The following is a 20672-nucleotide window of genomic DNA, read 5'->3' on the forward strand; positions in this document are numbered from 1 at the left end:
GTCGAAAATGAATGTATTAGGAGTTGGTAAATCTTGCCGCTTAACTTTCACTGAGTGAAATGAACTTTTAATTAATGAAACAGTGAAAGTGGTGTAAATCTTTATTATTACAATTTTCTTTAATTAATTAACGAAATTTTTGATTGAAGCACCGTCGATCTAATTTTCAAACGAACACAAAATTTTCAAAATCAGAAACTCGTAACTTGGAGAAAGTCTATTTCCTCTGAAGATGCAAATTGCATAAATTTCTTTTTGTGAAAGTGAATTGATGTAAATTCCAGCGTAATGCTTACATCTATAGTTTTGTTTGTTTTCCAGTTACGCAATGTTTACAACACATCACGTCACAAACTCACATTTTTATTGTAACTCGTGCATTTAGAAATTTTCTAAACTTTTTGAGCAATTTTTGTCATTTTTGGCGTTGTGCAGCTTCAAATAATGATGAACTTCTTGTATTAAAATTATTAAAATGTAAAGCTCTACACTTTTTTAGGTGTAACGTACGATAATTATATTCTGAGAAATATGTAGGGTTTCGGTTATCCCCACACTTTAAGAGGCGCCATGCACTATAAATATGATGATGATTAGATAATAATATAACGAAATAGATATAAAAAATAATGTAAAGCATACACAGGTGTTAGGTATGTTTTCTTCTTGGAATTGATGTTGCTTGGGGTGAACATTAAATAAAAATTTAGAAATAGTGGAAATAAACTAATAAAATAATTTAACATTAAATTTGATTAAAGTTTTTCATTAAAACAACAACCAGTTTAAAAAAGTTTCGAAGAATTTATCATTTGTAAGGGTTTTTTATTCCTTCATTAAATGCTATCCATATATTCTGAATATGTTGAGAGATAAACAAATTAGTTTTGTTTGTGTATAAATTAAAAAAAGAAAGTGTTTCAAGTTAAATTTAAATTGTAATGAAAATAATCCTTGAATTAACATATATCGTAATAAATTAATAGTATAAAAAGAGTTTTAGTTATGTAATTAAGTTATAAATAATCATATTACAAAAAAAAAAGCAAATTGAATATTAGGACCTGATGAGTATGGGGCCGCTTGCTCTCATTTACAGTTGCCTAATTTACCAACATTTGACAGTTGTTTAAAAATGGCCTCCGAAGAAACGTCAAACGTTAGTGAACGAGGAAAAACCGAAAAAAACAAGAATTACAACCCGAAATTAGACTTTTTCAGCGAACAGTTCGATCCACTGTTGGCTTTACGAACACCGAACGTAACTATACCGGTTCCTAATGCAAAAACGCACGATAATATTCACCGATTTAAGTCAGTGCTCGAGGGTAAAACTCAAGCACCGGTTAAAAGCAAAAAAACCGAAGAGCCCCAAACTGCTCCGGTAGAAAGACGGTGGTTGCCACATCAGTGTAAGTGTCTCATAATCTTTCATAAGTTTATCATCCTGAAACAAAGTGAGGTTATGTGGCTAATTATTGTGTGCCAAAATTATGTCTCTGGGGTACTATTTTTAACTTTTTAACACATTGAAGGCACAAGATTAATAAACTAAAAAAAATGAATAAAAAAAGACTAGTCAATGCACCCACTGTTTGTTTGATCATAATATTCATAATATAACAACATGCTTAAAAGTGAGATAATGTAACGAAACAGTGAAGAAGAAACGTTTGGAGAGGTGTTGACAAACAAGATTGATTTATTCCTAGCATATGAGGTTTTAATAATGTTACTTGTTAACATAATGTATTAATATATTTATACTACAACTAATTTTTTCCTCTCCCGTTTCCCACTCTGTATTTTTATTTTATTGTATTTTTATTGACAAAACAGTTAATTCAATAATTCAGCTATTAGTTCGATTATAGAAATTCGTTCGCTTTATGGTCGCTATCGCTATCTTATGTTCAAAATAATACAAAAAATGATATAAATTCTCGGTGGACTTCTGTTGGAATAATTAACGTTCTAATATAAGTTATGTTACGTCACCGTGTATGTAGGACATCGAATGATGCACAATTCGAGTCATTGACAGTTTATTTATATTTAGACTTTTGTTCCCAAGTTATCCCTTAGTTTATGTAGGGAGCAATGTCCTGCGTCTGACAGACTTGGCACTCGCAAGCTATTTATTATTGTTTCTTACGTAATTAAACTATTTTTAATTGCATTCCTTAAGCTGTAAAAGTGAATGAATTTTCAAACAACGAGCGTCGTGTTTGTGAGCAAAAATTATAATAAAAATATAGATGTATTTTTGTTAAAATGTTAAAAACGGATCATATATTTTATTATACTGTTCACATTACTTTTTTAAAATGAATTGAAAATTTCGTCTTCCTGTCGGTGACACTACTTTTTTTAATCATATTTTTTCACAAACTTATGTAATTGGCGCAGTCAGTAGTATTTTATAAGGATACTTAAAAAAATTTTAAAAAACGTAAAATTTTTACGTTTTAACGTTCAATTTGTTTGTGGAATAGTAATTTTCAGTCTTTCAAGTCTCTGTGTTAGCATTAACACAGAAAATTACATAATTTGAGGTTGTAACGTCCGTATGTGGCAGGACTGATGTAACATTGACCTTCCTGGTTGGTCGGTCATGGCGGGTTACTCAGTGCAGAAGTGCTGGTGCTCAGCACCCGTGAAATTGTCTACAAGTACTAACGGATTATGGTTATATATCCTCTAATTCATGCTTTTCCGAAAGAAAATTAAGATTCTCGAAAAATCTAAAAAGCATTTAATTACGAGAAAAAATGCAAATCAAAGAATAAGAAAAAAACTACAAATAACATTTCTAATAAAATAACCAAAGACTTTGACAAGGTAAAAGTTATCCAAAAAATAGTCTATAAACATCTTTCATGAACCAATTTGTGTTTCATCGTTAAGACATGTTTAAATTCGGGCAAAAACTGAATGTGTTATGAAATGGTAACTTGTCTTTGCTGGGACGATAATTGTTATTGAAAGTAAAGTTGGCAACGAAAATGGGGGATTTTTGAGCGCACACCAAGGTTGCGTGATAAATAATAAAAAAAGTAACAACAAATGTTGTGTCTTTTAATTTTTAAAAATCTACCATTTGTTGGTAGGGGCATTATTTTGGTCATAAACATTTTTAATTAAGTAAAGTAAAAATGATTCAGTCACAAAAATATTATTGTTCATTCAGTGAATTTTCAAGTAATAAAAAAACTATCGCAACACATATTAGGCTTTCTTTTTTTCAAACTCTATAGTATACATTCGTCCTTATTATACTTTCTCGATGGAACTTGAGCTTTAAAACTTAGCCAAGAGCAGCGTAAAACAGTAAACAAATGCAAGCATGAATGAACTGATTCCAAGCCCAAACATTGGCAATTTTTTCAGCAGTCTTCCTTATTTTGCATTCTCGCATGTCATAAACACACAAAACCGGCAAAAACATCTAATATTATAACATGGTTACTTAAGATCTGCGTACAACACCCAACAAACATAAAACAGCAACATTGGCGGCTCCGTAAGGTGAATGAACCCGGCGTAAGTTCGCGTACGCGGTGTGCTCTGCCAGAGCATGGAGTAACTCCGAGTCGCCGCAGAACGGCAGAACGCTACTCGATGAAGTCATCAATCAAGTCGGAACTTTTTCCCGGAGTTATAGTTCTATGGACCGACGAATCGTTCCTTTCTCGTTGCGTCACACAGCATGCGACTTTTCCAGTTTAATTACTCAGCAACTTTCTCAAGCGAACATCGCGCCAGCTAATCTTTTATTAATCAAATGATTTTGAACTTTACAAAAAATAACAGACAATTTTGGGTAAAAGAATAAAATTGGGTAAACATCGGCCGGCCATTTACAAATTTATTCCTTTTCCAAGACGAAATTCTGGTAACATTACCTTATAGCTCAACATAAAATTGCAAGGTGATTGAAGTGTTTGGTTAATGATGCAAATATAATACCTATAGAGCAACTAAAAATTTTGGCTAATAAGTAATAACACTAGTTTACAGTATATCTGTTGCCTAAAATTTTTTTGCTGTCAAGTAACTGTTGGACGATGATTTCAAAAATACAAATAGAGTTTTTCTATCGGTTCTAATTTTTGAGTTAAAGGTAACTCGAGAAAGGTATTTTAAAGTTTTTTTTTAAAAACGGACATAGCTTTTATTTACTTATCAGTTGCCCCAGTTTTTTTGCTGTTGTTGAATGATTGTTGGAAGCTGAATTCAACAGTCTACAGGTTTTTGCTATCAGCTCTAGTTTTCAAGATATAGTTACCTCATATTAGCATTTATTTAGAAAAATGTACATAGTTATTTTTTGTCATTTATTTCTCTGTTGTCTCAGATTTTGTTGTTGTTGTTGAGTAATTTTTATTCGCTGACTTAAAAAAAGCCAACAGATAATTCCTAGTAGCTCAAGTTTTTGAGATAGAGCAGGTAACTCATATTAGCACTTTTCGCACTTTTCCTAAACATTAAAATGGAAACTGGAGCTAATGGTCAAATTTGGACGTCAGATTTAAATATACCCCAAGAGTATATAAAATCAACTGTTAAAGTGCTAACAGACAAAATGTAAAATTTTGTAATCCAGTGTAATCCTTGCTATTTTTTCTTAAAAAAATATCGAAAAGCAAAAATTTGCGAAAAAATGTACTAAACGCTCGAAAACGCGCGAAAAAATAGCTGGTTTTATATTCTGTCTCAAAATCACCAAATACTTAATTTTTTGCTTGTACCGGCTTCTAATTGTTCAAATTGAATTAAACGTTTACTTCTTGGGTTTCTCAATTTTCTTACTACAGTAGAAGGATATTTCTGAAATTTCTTAAGATGAAGTTCACATTTTTAAAAAAGAAACGTCATAACATCATGAATGTGAATTTTCTGAATATTATAATTTATTTCGTTGCAAACATTAATATGAATATTCCTATAATTATTATGACATTATAAATTCACATTAATTAGAAATATGTAATGAATAAGGGTGTGTACGTTTTCGTATCCTATTTTAAATCTGGTTATTGATAAATAGCTCATGGTCAACTACTATTTGCCTTTGATGAAAATATAATTAAGAATTCGTGGGTCCAGGTGGACATAATTCAACAGAAAGATAAAAAAGCGTAACTCTCTTGATGATACGTTTTATCAAGTGGGCTACTCTTAAATTTTTCGTTTCAGTACCCATTCAGACCAAAAGAAAAACGTTTTACAGAAACATATTTGTGAGAATGGAAAACGCCGTTGGACCTTTACAGCTCCTCAAGACTTGTAGGGAGAAACGGCATAGAATCAAGGTAAATGATTTATCGATATTGTTTTACTGCTAAAAGAATGACATTTATTATTATTTATATTACGAAATCTAATAATTATTGGTAATTGTTAATTTATGCGCAAGCAACTCGTGTTACGTTTTATTTGTATTTGCCTTTTTATTAGTCTTTTCATCGTACAAGTGTAACCTGTCAGTAATTAATTCATCCAGTTTTTATGAATTTGTAGAACATCGCTTTTAACGCAACAACAATTATCCAAATTGTGTTTTTGCGCTGTTTCGAGTAAGTCATCTTCAATTTGCATGTAATTCAAGTTTGCAGCGAAACCGCAATCGTCCCAACAGTTTAATTAGAAAGGATAGCATAACGCGGAATAAATTACAATGAACAAGTTATGTTGAATTGAATTTGGCCATGGCGTTGACCATGGTAGGAAACCGACCAGTTGTGCCACATTCCTTCATTATAAACATAATCTTATCGTGGCTTCACCTGGTCAACTATCTCGTTTACTTGCAAGAAAATCTACTAACCTTCTGCCATGGTTTTCCTTGTTGAGCAATAGTAATGATATACAAGAGGCCATCTATGATTTTTATTGGCAGTTGTTGCCATTGAAGCGACTCTATTTGGTCATACCTGTAATAATACACACTTCACTTGCTACAAAACGAGACGCCGAAAAAACAATACGGTTTATTTTGCTTAAATTGATTCTTTTCAAGGACATTGCTAAAGAAAGGTATTAATAAGAGTACTTTTTTTTACTCAACCTTACATTTTCACAATGAAAAGAAATAAATAAATTTAGTACGGAAGGTCGTCCGATTGCTGTCGATTGTTGTGTTAATGTTCAATATTATCTAAAATTATTTTAGAGCCTTGGTCCTTGTAATCATCTTTGTGCGTGTATTTAAGAAATTTCTGATTTTGTTTTGTGTTTGAGTTACGCGATTTTTAAAATTATTTGTGTAAAATGTTTCATAGTGGAGTCATTTAAAAAAATAAATAAATTGAGGATCTCCAAACTATTTTATAATTGTAATTATACTTAAAAAGTCATTAAAAAAGCTACTTTCTTTACACTTAAATGCAAGGTGTGAACACTTTTATGGCAGGACTTATGCACCTTGACGTCTCCTTTATCTGTTTACTTGGATATTTATTTATTGGATACATTTTTATTACAAGCATGTAAATACAAATATGTACTATTTAATAAATGCAAGTGATAGCAGAATGTTATATTCAATTTTGAGACAATCCTGTCGTCCCAAAATATTTTTGTCTAGAATTGTGAAAAATCATTGACTTCACACACCGGAATTAAAAAAAAACAGATTTTTTCAGACGTTTCCTATAATTTCTTATAGTAAATATTAATTAATAAAAAAATTAATACAGTCGAACTTTTATAACTCGAATTTCTTGAGATCTCCAACCCTTCTGTCGATACCTAAACCGCAATTTGCTTTTCTAATCATATTTTCAGTCTAGCGACAAGTTTTTTTAACAATTTTTTTTGTACAAATCGTCGTTTAAGCATTGTTTGTCTTAGAACAGAAATATTTTTGCAGAGTGCTGAAATAGTATATTAAATTATAAGTGGATCTTGAGATCTTTAAAACAAGCGCGATTTTTCAAGCACAACGGCGTAGCTACGAATACTTTGCGGTATTTTTTTATTGGTACACTTTGAAATCATAAATACTGATATTAATATCACAAAAATTGGAAATAGTGTAATGTGAGATGAGTATACCATTCGTTGTCATGGAATTGTTTGTCATTATAATAACAAATCATTAAAAAGTTGCCATTTGTTTTCACGTTTCTTGGGTTACTGATGTTGCTTTAAATAAGCAAAATAGATTACCAATAAAAAATAGTAGTGGATTAATATTAATTATAAAGAATTGTAAAAAAAATCTAAAAAAAACAGAGAAAAATATGAGGTACGCATCAGCAAACTCACCCTGTATACTAATATAAATCTGTGCATAATAAATAAAACAGTTATTATTTCTAAATTGAATACTGTTAAGCTACTCATAATCCATTTAACCCAAAATTTACATATTTTGTAAGTCTTACAAAAAAAATTGATATTTTCAGTTTCAATCTCTAATATTCTAAAATTTAATTTTGAATCATAACTCTGAGAGAATACATATTTGTTGTTGGAGTTGACATGACGACATGACCTTTTTCAGTTCCTTAGATTAAACCAAATTTTATAAAATTTTCAATTCGACTAAGAACAATTTTTTTTAGATAAAATTACACATTCGTGCGTCTGTTAGTCAGTCTTCGCATTTAGATAAAATCTATTAGAACTAATCATATTTTAAATATCTACGATTTTTTTGATGAACTACCAGTTGTTTTTTTTATATTTTTACTATAAAATCTTTGGAATGTTAGATTTGATGCTAAGCTTTAACTAATAAGTAGATTAATTGATTTAAACTTCTGACCCCTCTATTAGTATTGTTTCTTGCTTTGAAGAGAAAACCCTTGATCCTTCTTTAGTTTTGAGTCTCTAATCGGTCTTTGAAATTTATGATTTAAGAAAATCAGATAATCTCTGGTTAATGTCATGGTTATAATCTTGTTTACCACACTTTATTTACAATAAAACTTGATGGTCATTTCTTCATCTCTGAAATTTAAGTTTTTACGTATTTTATGCCATTTTCTGCTGTTGGTAGCTATTTCCGTCTTCGTCTTTTATAAACTTTCAAAATAAATTTTTCAACTGCTTCCCTAATTTATTTATTGCTTGTTCCCGCCTGTCCGTGTTTAGTTAATCAAATACAGTTGTGATACTTACCATCAGTCTTTTAGACTTGAAGTTATTTCTGTGATTATATAACGGCTTGGAAATAATTTCAACAGTTTGTTGTAAACCTTGAGTGTAACATGGTGGTAATAAATAACATCCAACATAGGGGTGTTAATAATCCACCAAGCCTACAATTTATCCTGTGTGGGCAAAAGGAACATTTCCAAAGCTAATGTATGAGCAGGTAATACAAGTCTTGTCGTTTGTAATAATTACGTCGATCAAAAAACGTAATCTGCTTTATTAGGATACATTTACAATCTCCTGTATGATTACAGCCGTCATGCATATCAATTCGTATCATGGTCAGTTTTTTGTCCACATGTCTCAAATTTGAACAATAAAATAAAAAAAAGCCTTGTTATTTATTTTTGTTGTTGCTTACTCATGTTTATGCGGGTTGTATTATATCTACTAGTTTTACAAATTTTACCACAACATTGCGGAATTCAGCCAATCGGCTTCGTATCTGGGCCAAGTTTACACTTTCTTTAATATTCACCTAGATGCGTACCAAATTTTGCAATCGGTATTGACATTGGTACTACATTCGTATAATTTTACGCGCCGCATAATTAAAGCGAAATGCGTTACATAATGCAATTGTTACGTGTCTCTAATCTTTTTTACTTTATCTGGTCTTGGGATATTTACCGATCCGAGTTCTTCGAACCCTTTCACACATAAATTTGTTATTAATGGCGTCGGTTCATCATTGGACCTTTTCAACTCATTTAATTCCTCCATAGAGCCCCAAGCTTGTTAAAACTGGTCCATCGTCTCTTTATAGGTTGTTATTCAAAGAAATATCCTAACAACTTCTCTTACAATAGTTATCAATCATTTTCCGCGTTTGTGGCGCTGCAGTTTGTTAAAGATGACATTAATGCTTTAAGCTCGCATATTTCCGTCTCGATGGGGAGCGAGATGTAAATTGGCAATCCATGGTACTCCAGCATCCTTGTCGTGGCACACCTGATGACCGCGGTGTTGGTTAGGCGTGGTAACCTTGCAGTTCGGCCTCGTAGGGACCTCGGAACAAGGTCCGCGAAAGTAGAGGCTTGCGATCGCCTTTGTACCTCAGAGCAAGCACAGCTTCAGACCCTTGCAGCTCAAAATTTTTAAACAAGGAGAAAATATTTTTAATGGAATAAGACCCTATGGAGTTCCTTTTCTTTTTTGTTAATAGTAGCGAGAACCCTTCAAACTATCCTCGTAATACTGTCCACTAATTCTTACAGTTTCTCTCCTTCAGGTGAAGTGGGGTGTACAAATTTTTATTCGAAGGATATTGAGGAAATCGTATTTAAAATTTTGAGTATCTTTTTTTGCTATATTTGATCATTTGAGATGAAAGTAAGTGGTTTCTATTCATTACTTTATCAAAATCTATATTATGAAACTGGATTGAATGAGCGCCTTTTTTTGCAATTTTCTTTTACCTTCAATTTGTCTTAAGCGCCTTTAACATTGCTTACTAACTTGTATTGTCAAAAATACAAACTTAAATTTTTTTTACTTGTTGGTTTTTGCAATGCTGAAAAAAGTTGGGAGAAACATATTTGTTTATTCTTGAACACTGACAAAATTTACGGCTTTCGCCTGTGTAAGAACGTTTTCACAACTGTATGGCATTTTTCAATACGAAACGTCAGATTATTTTTAACAAAAAAAAACAATTTTAAGCCTTGCTGAGTCTAATTCGAAGAATAAAATGTTGTATTCACCTCGTGGATGATAAAACTCTCTTTATCATTCGACGTTAAAAAATCCACTCGACAATAAAGTGTCCGATTTACACTCAAACTCGTTGAATAATCTAATATTATTCACAATCACTAATGTAATATGCCCGTTACTAACCTTTCAAAGGTTGGGAAACTGGTCATTAAATCCCAAGGTTAGTAATAAGATTTCCATCCCTTGGGGTGGAAATATGCAGAATAGCCAACGTCAAGATTGCAAAAATACCAGAAAAATTATTTATTTTTTTTTCAAATTTTTATTTAACTCAAAAAGTTTGCAAAATGAGTACCTACTTGCATTAGGTGAATCTAATTTCATACACGGTAATATTTAAATTCCGATATGATTTCATTGTAAGTAAGCTCAAAATTCTAGCTGCTTACAAATTTTAGTTGACTTTTCTCGAATGACAAAAATTAAACGCAAATTATTTGCATAGCCTACCATGTTCGTGCCTCAACAATAGAAGTTTTTGTAATTTGTCGCCATATTGATGCTTTAATAGGCATCTTAAAGCACTCAACGTCATCAAATGCGATGTTATTATAGTCATTATTTGACGGAACATTTTACGAAAATTTTTAGGTTGTCAAGAAGCAAATTTGGGACCGTATTTTTGTTAAGTTCACAAATTTCAGGGGGCGTTGATGCAAGATTACCTCCATTATCATCCATACATCCATACTGTTTTTTAACAAAATTTGTTAAAACAAAAATTTTAAATCAATTTTTCACTTTCAAAGTTGAGATATTAACCGTCACGAAAATTCCTAAATCGACTAAACTAACAATTTTTAGGACAAATTACAAAAAATAGTATAAACAACTCGTTTCATAAGACCTTAAGGCACTCATTCTTTCAAAAAACGTTTTTGAAACTGAATTCGTGCTTTAAGACTTATGAAACTTGTTTTTAAATATACAATATTATATTATTTATTCAAATATTGGATTAAAAATAATGTAATTGTGAATAAAATAGTATACTAACCTCGATGGGAATGACATTACCGCTTGTTCTCTATCCTATCTCAGGGCCGATCGGCGCCCCTCGATGTATATACGAGAACTCGGAAGTAATGTCATATTTCCCATCTCGGTTGTAATATACTATATTACAGTTAATGTTTTTTTCGTTTTATAAAACAATCAAGTTTATTTAATTTTTTTTTGCAACATACCTATTACCTACATCAACAATTTTGGTCTTGTTTTAGTTGACGATTTTTGGCAGTCATTTAACAATATAAGGCCATTTCTTAAAAAATCACAACTCATCTAAAGGCATGGCTATGAAAATGTATTCTATAAAATTCAAGATTTTTTCAAAATAAGAGCGATTTTCTGTGGAAAATAAGCCAAATTGACCTAAATAAGCTGAAAAATTATTTTGTTAATTTTTACACCGATTTAGAAAAAAACTTATAAAATAAGCGACATTTCTTTATTTAAATTTTTCATATTCTTTTATTCAGTAAAATACGAGTAGTAGGTACATACCTACTTAGAAACAATTCTTTAAAGGTTCAAACATCGACAACTATTGAAGGAAAGAAGGCAATATGAAACTACATTTTAAAATATGTTGAGCAATAAATACTTAATAAATTGAGAAAAACTGAGGAGTACAAATTTTACACCAAGGAGAAAAATATAATGCGAATGTAAAAGTAGAAGAAAGAAAGTTGAAGAGAATTAAATTTTCTACAAACGTCTCTGAAAATCATATCTCTATCTTCAACAGTTAAGGCTCCAAAGACGTTGAAAACCGCTCAAACGACAAATTTGTTTTATTTTAAACGATGGTTGAGTGGACTGTGGAACACTTTTAAGCTATTTAAACCTAAACGATTTTTCATAAAGAGACGTTCTTCAGACTTTTTTAAAGAACACTTAATTCTCTACCTTTGTTCCTTAGACTTTTTTTGTAACTTCCCATGTTTGCAAAGTTTGCACAATTTGCAAAAGTTTTTTAAATTTAGTTTTCCATAAAATTTTTACATTACTTTTGATTTTTACTGGCGAAAATTTAATGCTCTATGGGTCTGTATTTTTTTGTTTGCCTTATCCTTACCATTATTTAAATACAGCAATTTTTTATTTCAAACATAGACGGGCTAGGAATAACTGCGCTACCTGGAGATGTAAATGGAACTAACAAAAATAGGGACGTTTTATTAGTACGTCGGCTTTCATCTTTGTATTTAGGTATCTGTGGTTTGCATAAATTGATCAATTACTTTTTAATAGGGGCATTTTTTTGCTGAAACAAACTTATGCCGAAAAATAGAAACTCGTTTATGTAATCTTGTGTATCAATAAAATATTTCTTAAATAAGTAATCTTTAAAAATTCAAGGCATTTTTAATGATTGTACACCCACTGAGAATTCAAAAAGTTGGAAAGAAGCCAAAGAACTTTAAAAGATTTTTCTTACAGTCTGTCCAATCTTAATAATTAATTAAAAATTATAAATACTTTTGGGTGTAAAGATGTTGTACTGTACGAGCAGAAAAGTTCATTACTCCACTATTGAAGGCATTTTCCTCAACGTAGCGTAAAACATAACTTTCGTTCTCGGTTATGCCATGTTATTATCTATTAAATCATAACGAACGCGAAGAAAAACAATAACAGTTATGATTGAATAATTACACAGTTTCTTTTACGCGGCAGATGTTACAACTTTAACTTGGCGTTTTGTTAACGTTTTAAACTATACTTTCTCTGCAATACAGAAAGTGAATGTGTAATCAATTTTCTAATATCCGCGCAAAAAGTTGTTTCGTTTAAACGATACATTTGCTGTGTGGTCGGCTAATTCACTTTCGCTTTAAAGTGTTGTAATAGAAGAGATTCCTTGCAATTTCTTGCAGATCTGGACGCGACATAGTCATGACATTCGAGGATATTGCCTGGCGTATGTTGTCGCTTTTGATAAGCATTGGAATCTGGCATTAGAAGACGTTGAAGAAGTGTGGACGAGGCCGAAGAAACGGAAAATACCAGCGCTTGGTAGGTTGTGCAAAAGTTTTGGTGGTAATAACAAAGAAAATTTTAGATAGTACAAGAAAACTAGAAATTAAGCCGAAGGTCTTACCACCGCCGATTACTATAATACAGTCAACAAAAAAGACAGAAACTTGCTCAAGGCATGTCAGTCAGCTTTTGCTCCGAGGTGAACATATTGCCTTTATAGTTGTAGTTCCGAATGTACAGAAAGAATAAATATAGAATTAAGTAAATCTGCAGTATTATTATTCCGCATCTTGTAACCTTTTAAAAGTAACACACTTATTATACAGGACCTTGAATCCCGCACTGAAATTTAGATGCGACTGCATACGTTTATGAAAAAGATTTTTTGGAAGTGAACCACTGTCCAGTCCAATGCAAGTTGTTTGGTTCTAATCTAAATAAAGGTAAGTGATATTTAAATAAAGCTTATCTTTGCTCATTTCCGAAGAATTTGTAAGGAAAGCTAATGCGGAATATTATTTTCTTTTTTATGAATCACAGCGACTGATGATAACGCACTTATCTTAAATTTAATTACATTAAAAATTCTTTTGAGACATTTTCCATTTAGGTGTTTTATCTTCTATTTGCTTGTTAAGTACTAGTACATTTATAAAATAAATAAAACAAATTTAATTAGAATAACAATTTGTAATTTTACTACTGTTAAAAACACCATTCTGGCCTGAAAAAAAAATTAAACTGACTTGTACTTAAACCCGATAACAATGATGACTGAAAATGTAATTTAATCTTATTAATGGAGCATTGTTTTTAACAAATCGGGTGTCACTGAACTCGCAAAATTGTTTATCAATGAAGACACATTGTTTTTTCTTGAAAATAGGAATTAAAAGAGTGACAAAATATTTGCTGAAAAAAATAGAGATATTTAAAAATACTCCAGTTCGATTCTCGAGCGTTGTGAAAGTAGCAATCATCAGATGAAGAATCGGTTTTATAGAACAAAGTATGTCTTGTTCCAATTATAATTACACAATATGTAATAAATTGCATCATCCCTAGTGCAACGTTGCAAAAACTTAATCATACTAGAGAATACCACTCGAACAACAAAACGTAAGAAACGTAAGAAACAAAACGTTTCTTAATTTAATGAAATGATACTAGTTCTTCAGTTTTTTCAATTAACCTAATTTAAATTCTTAATAATGCGTGATGGTTTATTTGATGTTGAAGATACGGCGGGACTAATTACGAGAAACATTAAATGAATAGTTTCAGTTTCAGTGTCGTTATTCATTGTGACATTAAAATCACACAATCATTCTAAGAGCATCATACCGGCCTTGTTTTACAACATTTGAGACGAGAGCTGATTTGTTGGATTCATGGTTAATGGTGTGAAACCTTTAAATGTTGAAAAAGCTCATCAAAACGAGTTTTAATTACGTTCCAAACCAAAAAAAAAAACTTTTAAAAGATGCATCATAATTTTGCAACAAATGATAAAGATTGACGTCTGAAGTGTAAAGGAAAGATTGTTGTTATTAATTATAACAATAAAAATGGGTTTAAATTAGCAACTTTTTTATCGGATCGCGCGCTCTTTTTTACTCGGAGGTCAATGCTTTAAAATCAGAAGCAATTGCTTCGTTATTTTGGAATTGATATGATTAATGCTTTGTAATAATAACATCATAGACTTGGTCTGTATGGCGACAATTTAACCTCTAACCCCCTAAATTTGTACAATACACTGCATAAAATTAAAGCAAAAATGTGGTGAGAATAATCGGCTTGTGATTGCTGAAAGGTACTATTTTGCATTTTTAAAGTGCAGTGTTTATTCCGGTTGGATTTGAAACAATAGCGTTTAACCGGTTCAATGATCTGAAGATAATTAGGCGTTTAACGTTGTAAACGAGAGATTAACTTCCTTGGGCATAAAATCCCACATTTGTAAAGCAGCGAATTCTCTCCATGTCATTAATAAAAAAATATAGTACCTACATTCAGCGCTACGGTACTTCTCGGATAAAATTCACCGGGCGGCAGGATAACGGTACAAGTTGAAACTGAACTTGCACTCTGAAACGTTATAGATAAATGGAAATATTTCAAGGCAAGAAGTCGGATAATCGACCAAAAAGTGACCGAATTAAATTATCATTCGTTTATTTGTGAAAAGCAAGTTCGGTAGCATTGGTTTTAAATACTTTAGCATACTCGAACTGCCTTGAAACACTGACGCATCTAACCCGAGTTAATGGACGTCAAGGTCCAAAGCCGAGAGAGAATACACATAACGCCTCAGATTCATTAATAATGCGGAAATGCAATAATTTTTAGCAAAAATTTTGCTTCCAACGTGGTGGTGTTATGTGGTCTCATAAAATATGCACTGAACAGATTCTCCAACAGTCTTTGACAGGGTATAATTCATAATATGGACGAGCCATAAATTTGAAGCCAAAACCGACCGCAACTATAATTACTCTGATATGCCGTTTAATGGGTAATGAAAATTTAAATCATATCAGCAAATTAAGCTTGATGAGTACAGATGATGGTATCGGTTGTTTCTGGATTGATAACATTTTAAAAATCACACGTGAATTGATAGCCAAAAGGTCATTGCCAGTCAAGCACACGTTTAACATTTCTGTCTGTTTTTTTGGGTTAGCAACACGACTCAAAATTTTCATCATTTCTGGAAATTTCCGAGGCACATAATTTATATAAATTTATATAATTTATTATTCGTGTTTTTTATCCCGATTTATTAAAAAAATGCTTCGAAATGAATGGAGAAATACCTAATCTCCTTTTGTTAAAGGAAAGGCAGAAAACATAAAATTTTCTGTGCATCGAGTGAATCCTATTGACTACTGAAATTAAGTTCGTAAAGAATAAAACTTAAGTTTTACGAAAAATTATCATTACTAACAGCGAAACGATAATCATTGGATTTGGAAAATATTACAGAAAATCGCGCATATGTTTGAAATAATTATTAATAACAATTAATAAAACATTTCTTGAAAAATTGGGTATGACTGGGAAAAAATATTTTTGTATTTTTCAACCCCAGTTAATAACGCACTTCAATAACCATACTAAGCTGCTCGTAGAGGACAGCAACGAAAGACATTTAAATAAAATCCCCAACATTTTTTTTCAATTTTTATTTTCAAACTAATATTTTTTAACAATGGCGAATCGTGCTTTAAAAAATTCCGGGGCACATAATTTTGCTTTCATTACTCCCTTTTTCAAGCCTGAATTAGTTTAAAAAAATTGAACGAAAACATTTTGTGTAATGTACTGTCAACATGCTGGGCTTAAATCTCTTCAAACTGCAGATTATTAAACACACAAATTTTGCCCCAAGTTAGTTGATAAAGAGTAAAATTTGTGAGAAACCCTCACAACTAACAGCAAAACGAATTAGTGAATTCTGATGGTAATACAGAAAATTGCGCATCTGTTTATATCTAATAAAAAGTGGTTTTATTGAGAAGTGATTACTGAAATAAATTTTCTAGAATCTAGATTGTTGCTAGGCCTTACCGACGAGTATACATATTTCTGTATTTTTTAAATCCAGTTACTTATATGCTTCAGTGAATATCTTCAGCAATACTAAGCTTTTCAGTTTATTCATCTATCGAACATTTTAGGATTTTAAATTCCATTCGGTCATTTCAGAAGGTTTTTGATCCTCCGAATTGTTTTACTACTCAATCAATTTTTGAACATTTTGAGAATGTAGAAACCTTTTTACCGGGTTTTAATTTACTGTCGATGAAGAACAAAAAGTATGTGTGCAGAGAATTAATGCAATGTTATTCAAAATGTGATTTTTCATTAATCAAAGTAAGATTATTTAAATACATAAATGTGTTAAGCAACTAAATTAATCATAAAATTATAATTTTACACATTGCTCTTTGTGCAGAGATCACAATTTTAGCACGCTTGTCGCATCGCATCCTTCATTTCTAATGAAAAAGTTTGTTAATTAAAATGGTAAATCCTGAAGTTGCTCAATATTTTTCAAATTATGTGTCTAAACATTTGCATTAATTAGAAATCACTCGGTAATCAATTGGTGAATGATAACCTTTGAAAATTAGTCGATTTGAAGTAAAAATTAAACTTTCTCGAAAAAACAATTGGTTTTAATTAAGCGTTTGAGCGAAACGTAAAAATACTCATCCGAGCATAAAATACCGGAATAAAAGAGTGGGAAATTTTCGGCAATTTCTCAACTTTCGCTTGTGCGTGACTTAGAGAAAGTGTTCGAAATAAAAAATGTATGTATTCTTGTCTGCGTATCGCTTAAAAATTTTCTAAGTTGATTGATCGAAACAAAGGTGGGCTTGGAGCGGTTCCCGAAAAAGCACAAGGTTAGATTATGCAAAGCCGTTATATTTCGGAAAAAGTGCCGGGTTCAACAACTTCGGGGCGAGTTTTCCGTCCTCACCTGAAATCCATGTAATTTAAACGTATCCAACATGTAATCCACACTGAAAAAAAAGCACTGCACTGAACACCACACAAAGTATGATTGTAGTTTCGAGTAATAAAAATAATTCCAGGCACAATTGGGTCAGGCCATTTACGGCTCCAGGGCCCGTCAGCGGTTCTAGTCAAGTCAGGTCACCAAACAGCATCCAAAAAGCCACAGCACTTAGCACCCAATTGCGAGCATAGATAACCACGACGAAAGTACACACAACACTCGGATCCCCAACTCGATAATACAATTTACCGATTTGTTTGTTTGGGTTAACGGTGAAATTCAAGTTTGGAACTGGCGCTCACCGTCAGAGAGCGTGCGCAAGTCGAAGGCGCGCTCGCAAGCTAAACACTAAGTACCCGCGATATTCGCATTGCTTAGCTAAGTCAATCTAAGCAATCCGACACCGGCGAGCGATGGCGAATCGGACCGAATGCAAGGTTGTATGCAGGCGAAACTCTTTGTTTAGAGGTTGTTGATGTTGTTAACATTTCTAATTTGACCATCGAACGCTTACTGAGGTAAAGACCTTTGATGATGGTTCAGGGTTGGGCTGTTTTAGCGGAAACTCTCCGCCAATCCGTTCACGAATTTCGGGACTTACCCTTGACGCTGCCTTGTGCAAAAATATCGATTTTTACTTGGGTTTAAACTTTAAACGCGAAATTCGTTTACTTTTCACTAGATGCAATTTGCAAATATTCGACAGATGCACTAGGGGAACGACGGTTTATCAGTTTAACAAGTTTATCTTCAGTCAACAGAAAAATATTACGAGATATAATTTAGCCATTACCAAATATTAAAACAGCTCAGACACCACTTATTTAAGTTGATTTGCGGTTTTCAAAATAAAAACTTGGGCAAAAGCTCTGACAATTTTCTGAACGTTTGTCTCGTATAACACCAATTAGTTATTGTTATCGGTCAAAATTTACAATTTTAGAACACCTGTCTTGCGTTAAAACCATTTTTTCTAGAACAAACCAAAAGTTAGCAATACCGACTTTTTGGGAATATTATTATATTATAATGTCCTACCAAACCTTCTATGACTTAATTCCATATTAAATAAGTATTTGTCATTTGATTATACAGAATGTCTCGGCGAGGTAGGTTTTTTAACCCTAGATTAGGCATTACAAATAAACTGACCCATAGTTATTTAACGTTTTATTATGGAATTATTGCACTCCAAAAGTTGCCCCAAAAATAAAGTCAAATATCTTTTTAGTTATTAATTTTAGATATTTGAAACTTTATGTTTTTAGACAGACAAAAAAAATGTTTCATTTAACTGTTTTAAGTTACTCAACTTTTGACAAACTTCTTATTTTTTTACGTTCCTATTTGCAATGCGCTAAACAATTGGTATAGATTTAAGTTTAAACTTTCCTCCTTAAGGAGGTGAAAGTTCTACTTTTACAGGATTCTAAGTTTTTGTGTTCTAATAAATCTAAAAAAAGCCTGTTTCCGTCAAAAAATCCAATTACTTGAAAAACTAAACTGAACCCACCAGTACAAGTTTAGAACATCAAAATAGTCAGTATTAAAAGCTTCGTCCAAAAATACAATAAAATTTAGTGTGTTCGATTTTAAAAAAACATAGCATTGTATTGTAACTCATATCAGAAACAACCTGTATACAGCCTGAAACAAAAGTAAAGCGCAAGCTTCATATCTTTGTTACAGGTCATTTTTCAAAAAAAATACTCGAACAGGTCGATTTAATTTTTTAATGCTTCATTTTTACATCATAATGACATTTATGCTCTCAGTCGTTTTTGAGTTGTGGCGTCATTCTTAAATTTTTAAGTAACAAACGATATTTTTGTTAACTGTTTTAGAAAGTACGCTTCTTTATTTTTCTCATAATGACTAAAAAATAAATTAAAATTAAAAATAGTGATTTATTTAACGAGTTTGAGTGTAAATCGGACGTTTTATTTCACAAGTGGTTTACCATCCACGAGGTGAACTGAATGAACCGATTTACACGAAAACGGATTGCATACAACATTTTATTCTTCAAATTGGACTCAACAAAGCTTAAAATTGTTTTAAATCTGATGTTTTGTATTAAGAAATATCCAAAAATTGTCAAAACTATCTTACACAGGAGAAAACTCGGAAATTTTGACAGTATCGAAGAATAAAAAAAAAATAAAATAAAAAATATTGACAATTAAACAAGGCTCTATTTTATTGTCTTGACACTTAATATGACACCTACACACAAAAAATAAACGAAAAACAATCATCCCGCAAAAAATAATAAGCAATTACAAAAAGATAAAATTCTTTGAATAATGCTTTCATTAACTTCTATAACTTTTTTATTTTATAAACTTTTTGAATTTCTAAATTTCTTTTGTTATTTTTTTTTAAATTTTTATGTTTACCACAAAGATAAAAATGTGTACTAACTATCTAAAGTTACACATAAAAATGTCACTTGTTATTTAAAAAAAATAAATAATATATCATTACTCAAAAACAAAAACATAATTAATGCCACTATGGTGTTAAAATATAGCTTAAAAATCATAAATCGACCTGCTCGAGGATTTTTTAAAAAATGATTCGTAACAAAGATATGAATTTTGTGCGTTATTTTTGGTTCAGTCTGTATTTGAAAATAATTTTAAATGAGGCAGGAGGTTAGTATCTGCGGCTTTTGTATTAACGGACTTTTTCAACTTGTTGGGACAATCTGTATTTGTAAACTTTTTTTCATTTTGTAACAATTTATGTGTTTTTAATCGATTTTTGTTGTAATTATGCGTCTCACATTTGTTTTTTTTTAATTTTGTTTAGACCGGGTCTGACACAAGGACCTTTTTTCCTAATTTGGAAAACACAAAACTGTTGTCACTAAATACCTAACCTGCGAGAAATAATTACTCTCCGCTACTTCCAGTTATTTATGGAATTACCTGAACTCGTAAAGTTTCTCTCACAGTGAGTGCAGAACACCATTTTTTGATGGTTATAATGAAATATTTTTTGCAAAGTTAGGTTTAAGTCACCGTATGTCAGATTTTCAGTTTACAGTATTAAATTATGATTTTTTAATTTGCAATTTTTTAACGAATCAAATGTTTTTAATCAAATTTTTGTTGTTAAACATCTCCGTTTTTCTAAAATTGTAAGCTAATTTTTTTCATTTTTTTCTCGGGAAGTCTTTGTCAATGTAATCAGTTAACTTGTAAAGTCTCTATCACGGTAAATACTAAATCTAACATAAAAATTGTTTTAGGAAAGTTTTTTTCAACCATTT

General features: G+C 31.4%; 2 protein-coding genes across 5 annotated transcripts in view; one reads left to right on the plus strand and one right to left on the minus strand.

The window, feature by feature from the left end:
* Positions 1-20672, minus strand: part of Eip74EF (Ecdysone-induced protein 74EF) — a 136775-nt gene that overhangs the window by 82112 nt on the left and 33991 nt on the right. For 2 of the 4 annotated variants that reach the window (XM_008202581.3, XM_008202577.3), the window contains exon 1: positions 17357-17762. The exons of the other annotated variants lie outside the window; for them this stretch is intronic. The gene's annotated coding sequence lies outside the window, so the exon portion shown is untranslated. Of the gene's footprint in view, positions 1-17356; positions 17763-20672 lie in introns of those variants that run through there. 4 annotated transcript variants of the gene reach the window in all.
* Lsm11 lies at positions 1110-13133 on the plus strand. The gene is made up of 4 exons (XM_008202569.3): positions 1110-1412; positions 5200-5315; positions 12765-12903; positions 12950-13133. The coding sequence occupies exons 1-4, from the start codon at positions 1136-1138 to the stop codon at positions 13114-13116; spliced, it is 699 nt and encodes a 232-aa protein (XP_008200791.1). The 5' UTR covers positions 1110-1135; the 3' UTR covers positions 13117-13133.

Source organism: Tribolium castaneum, chromosome 4, assembly GCF_031307605.1.
Source record: "Tribolium castaneum strain GA2 chromosome 4, icTriCast1.1, whole genome shotgun sequence".
NCBI lineage: Eukaryota > Metazoa > Arthropoda > Insecta > Coleoptera > Tenebrionidae > Tribolium > Tribolium castaneum.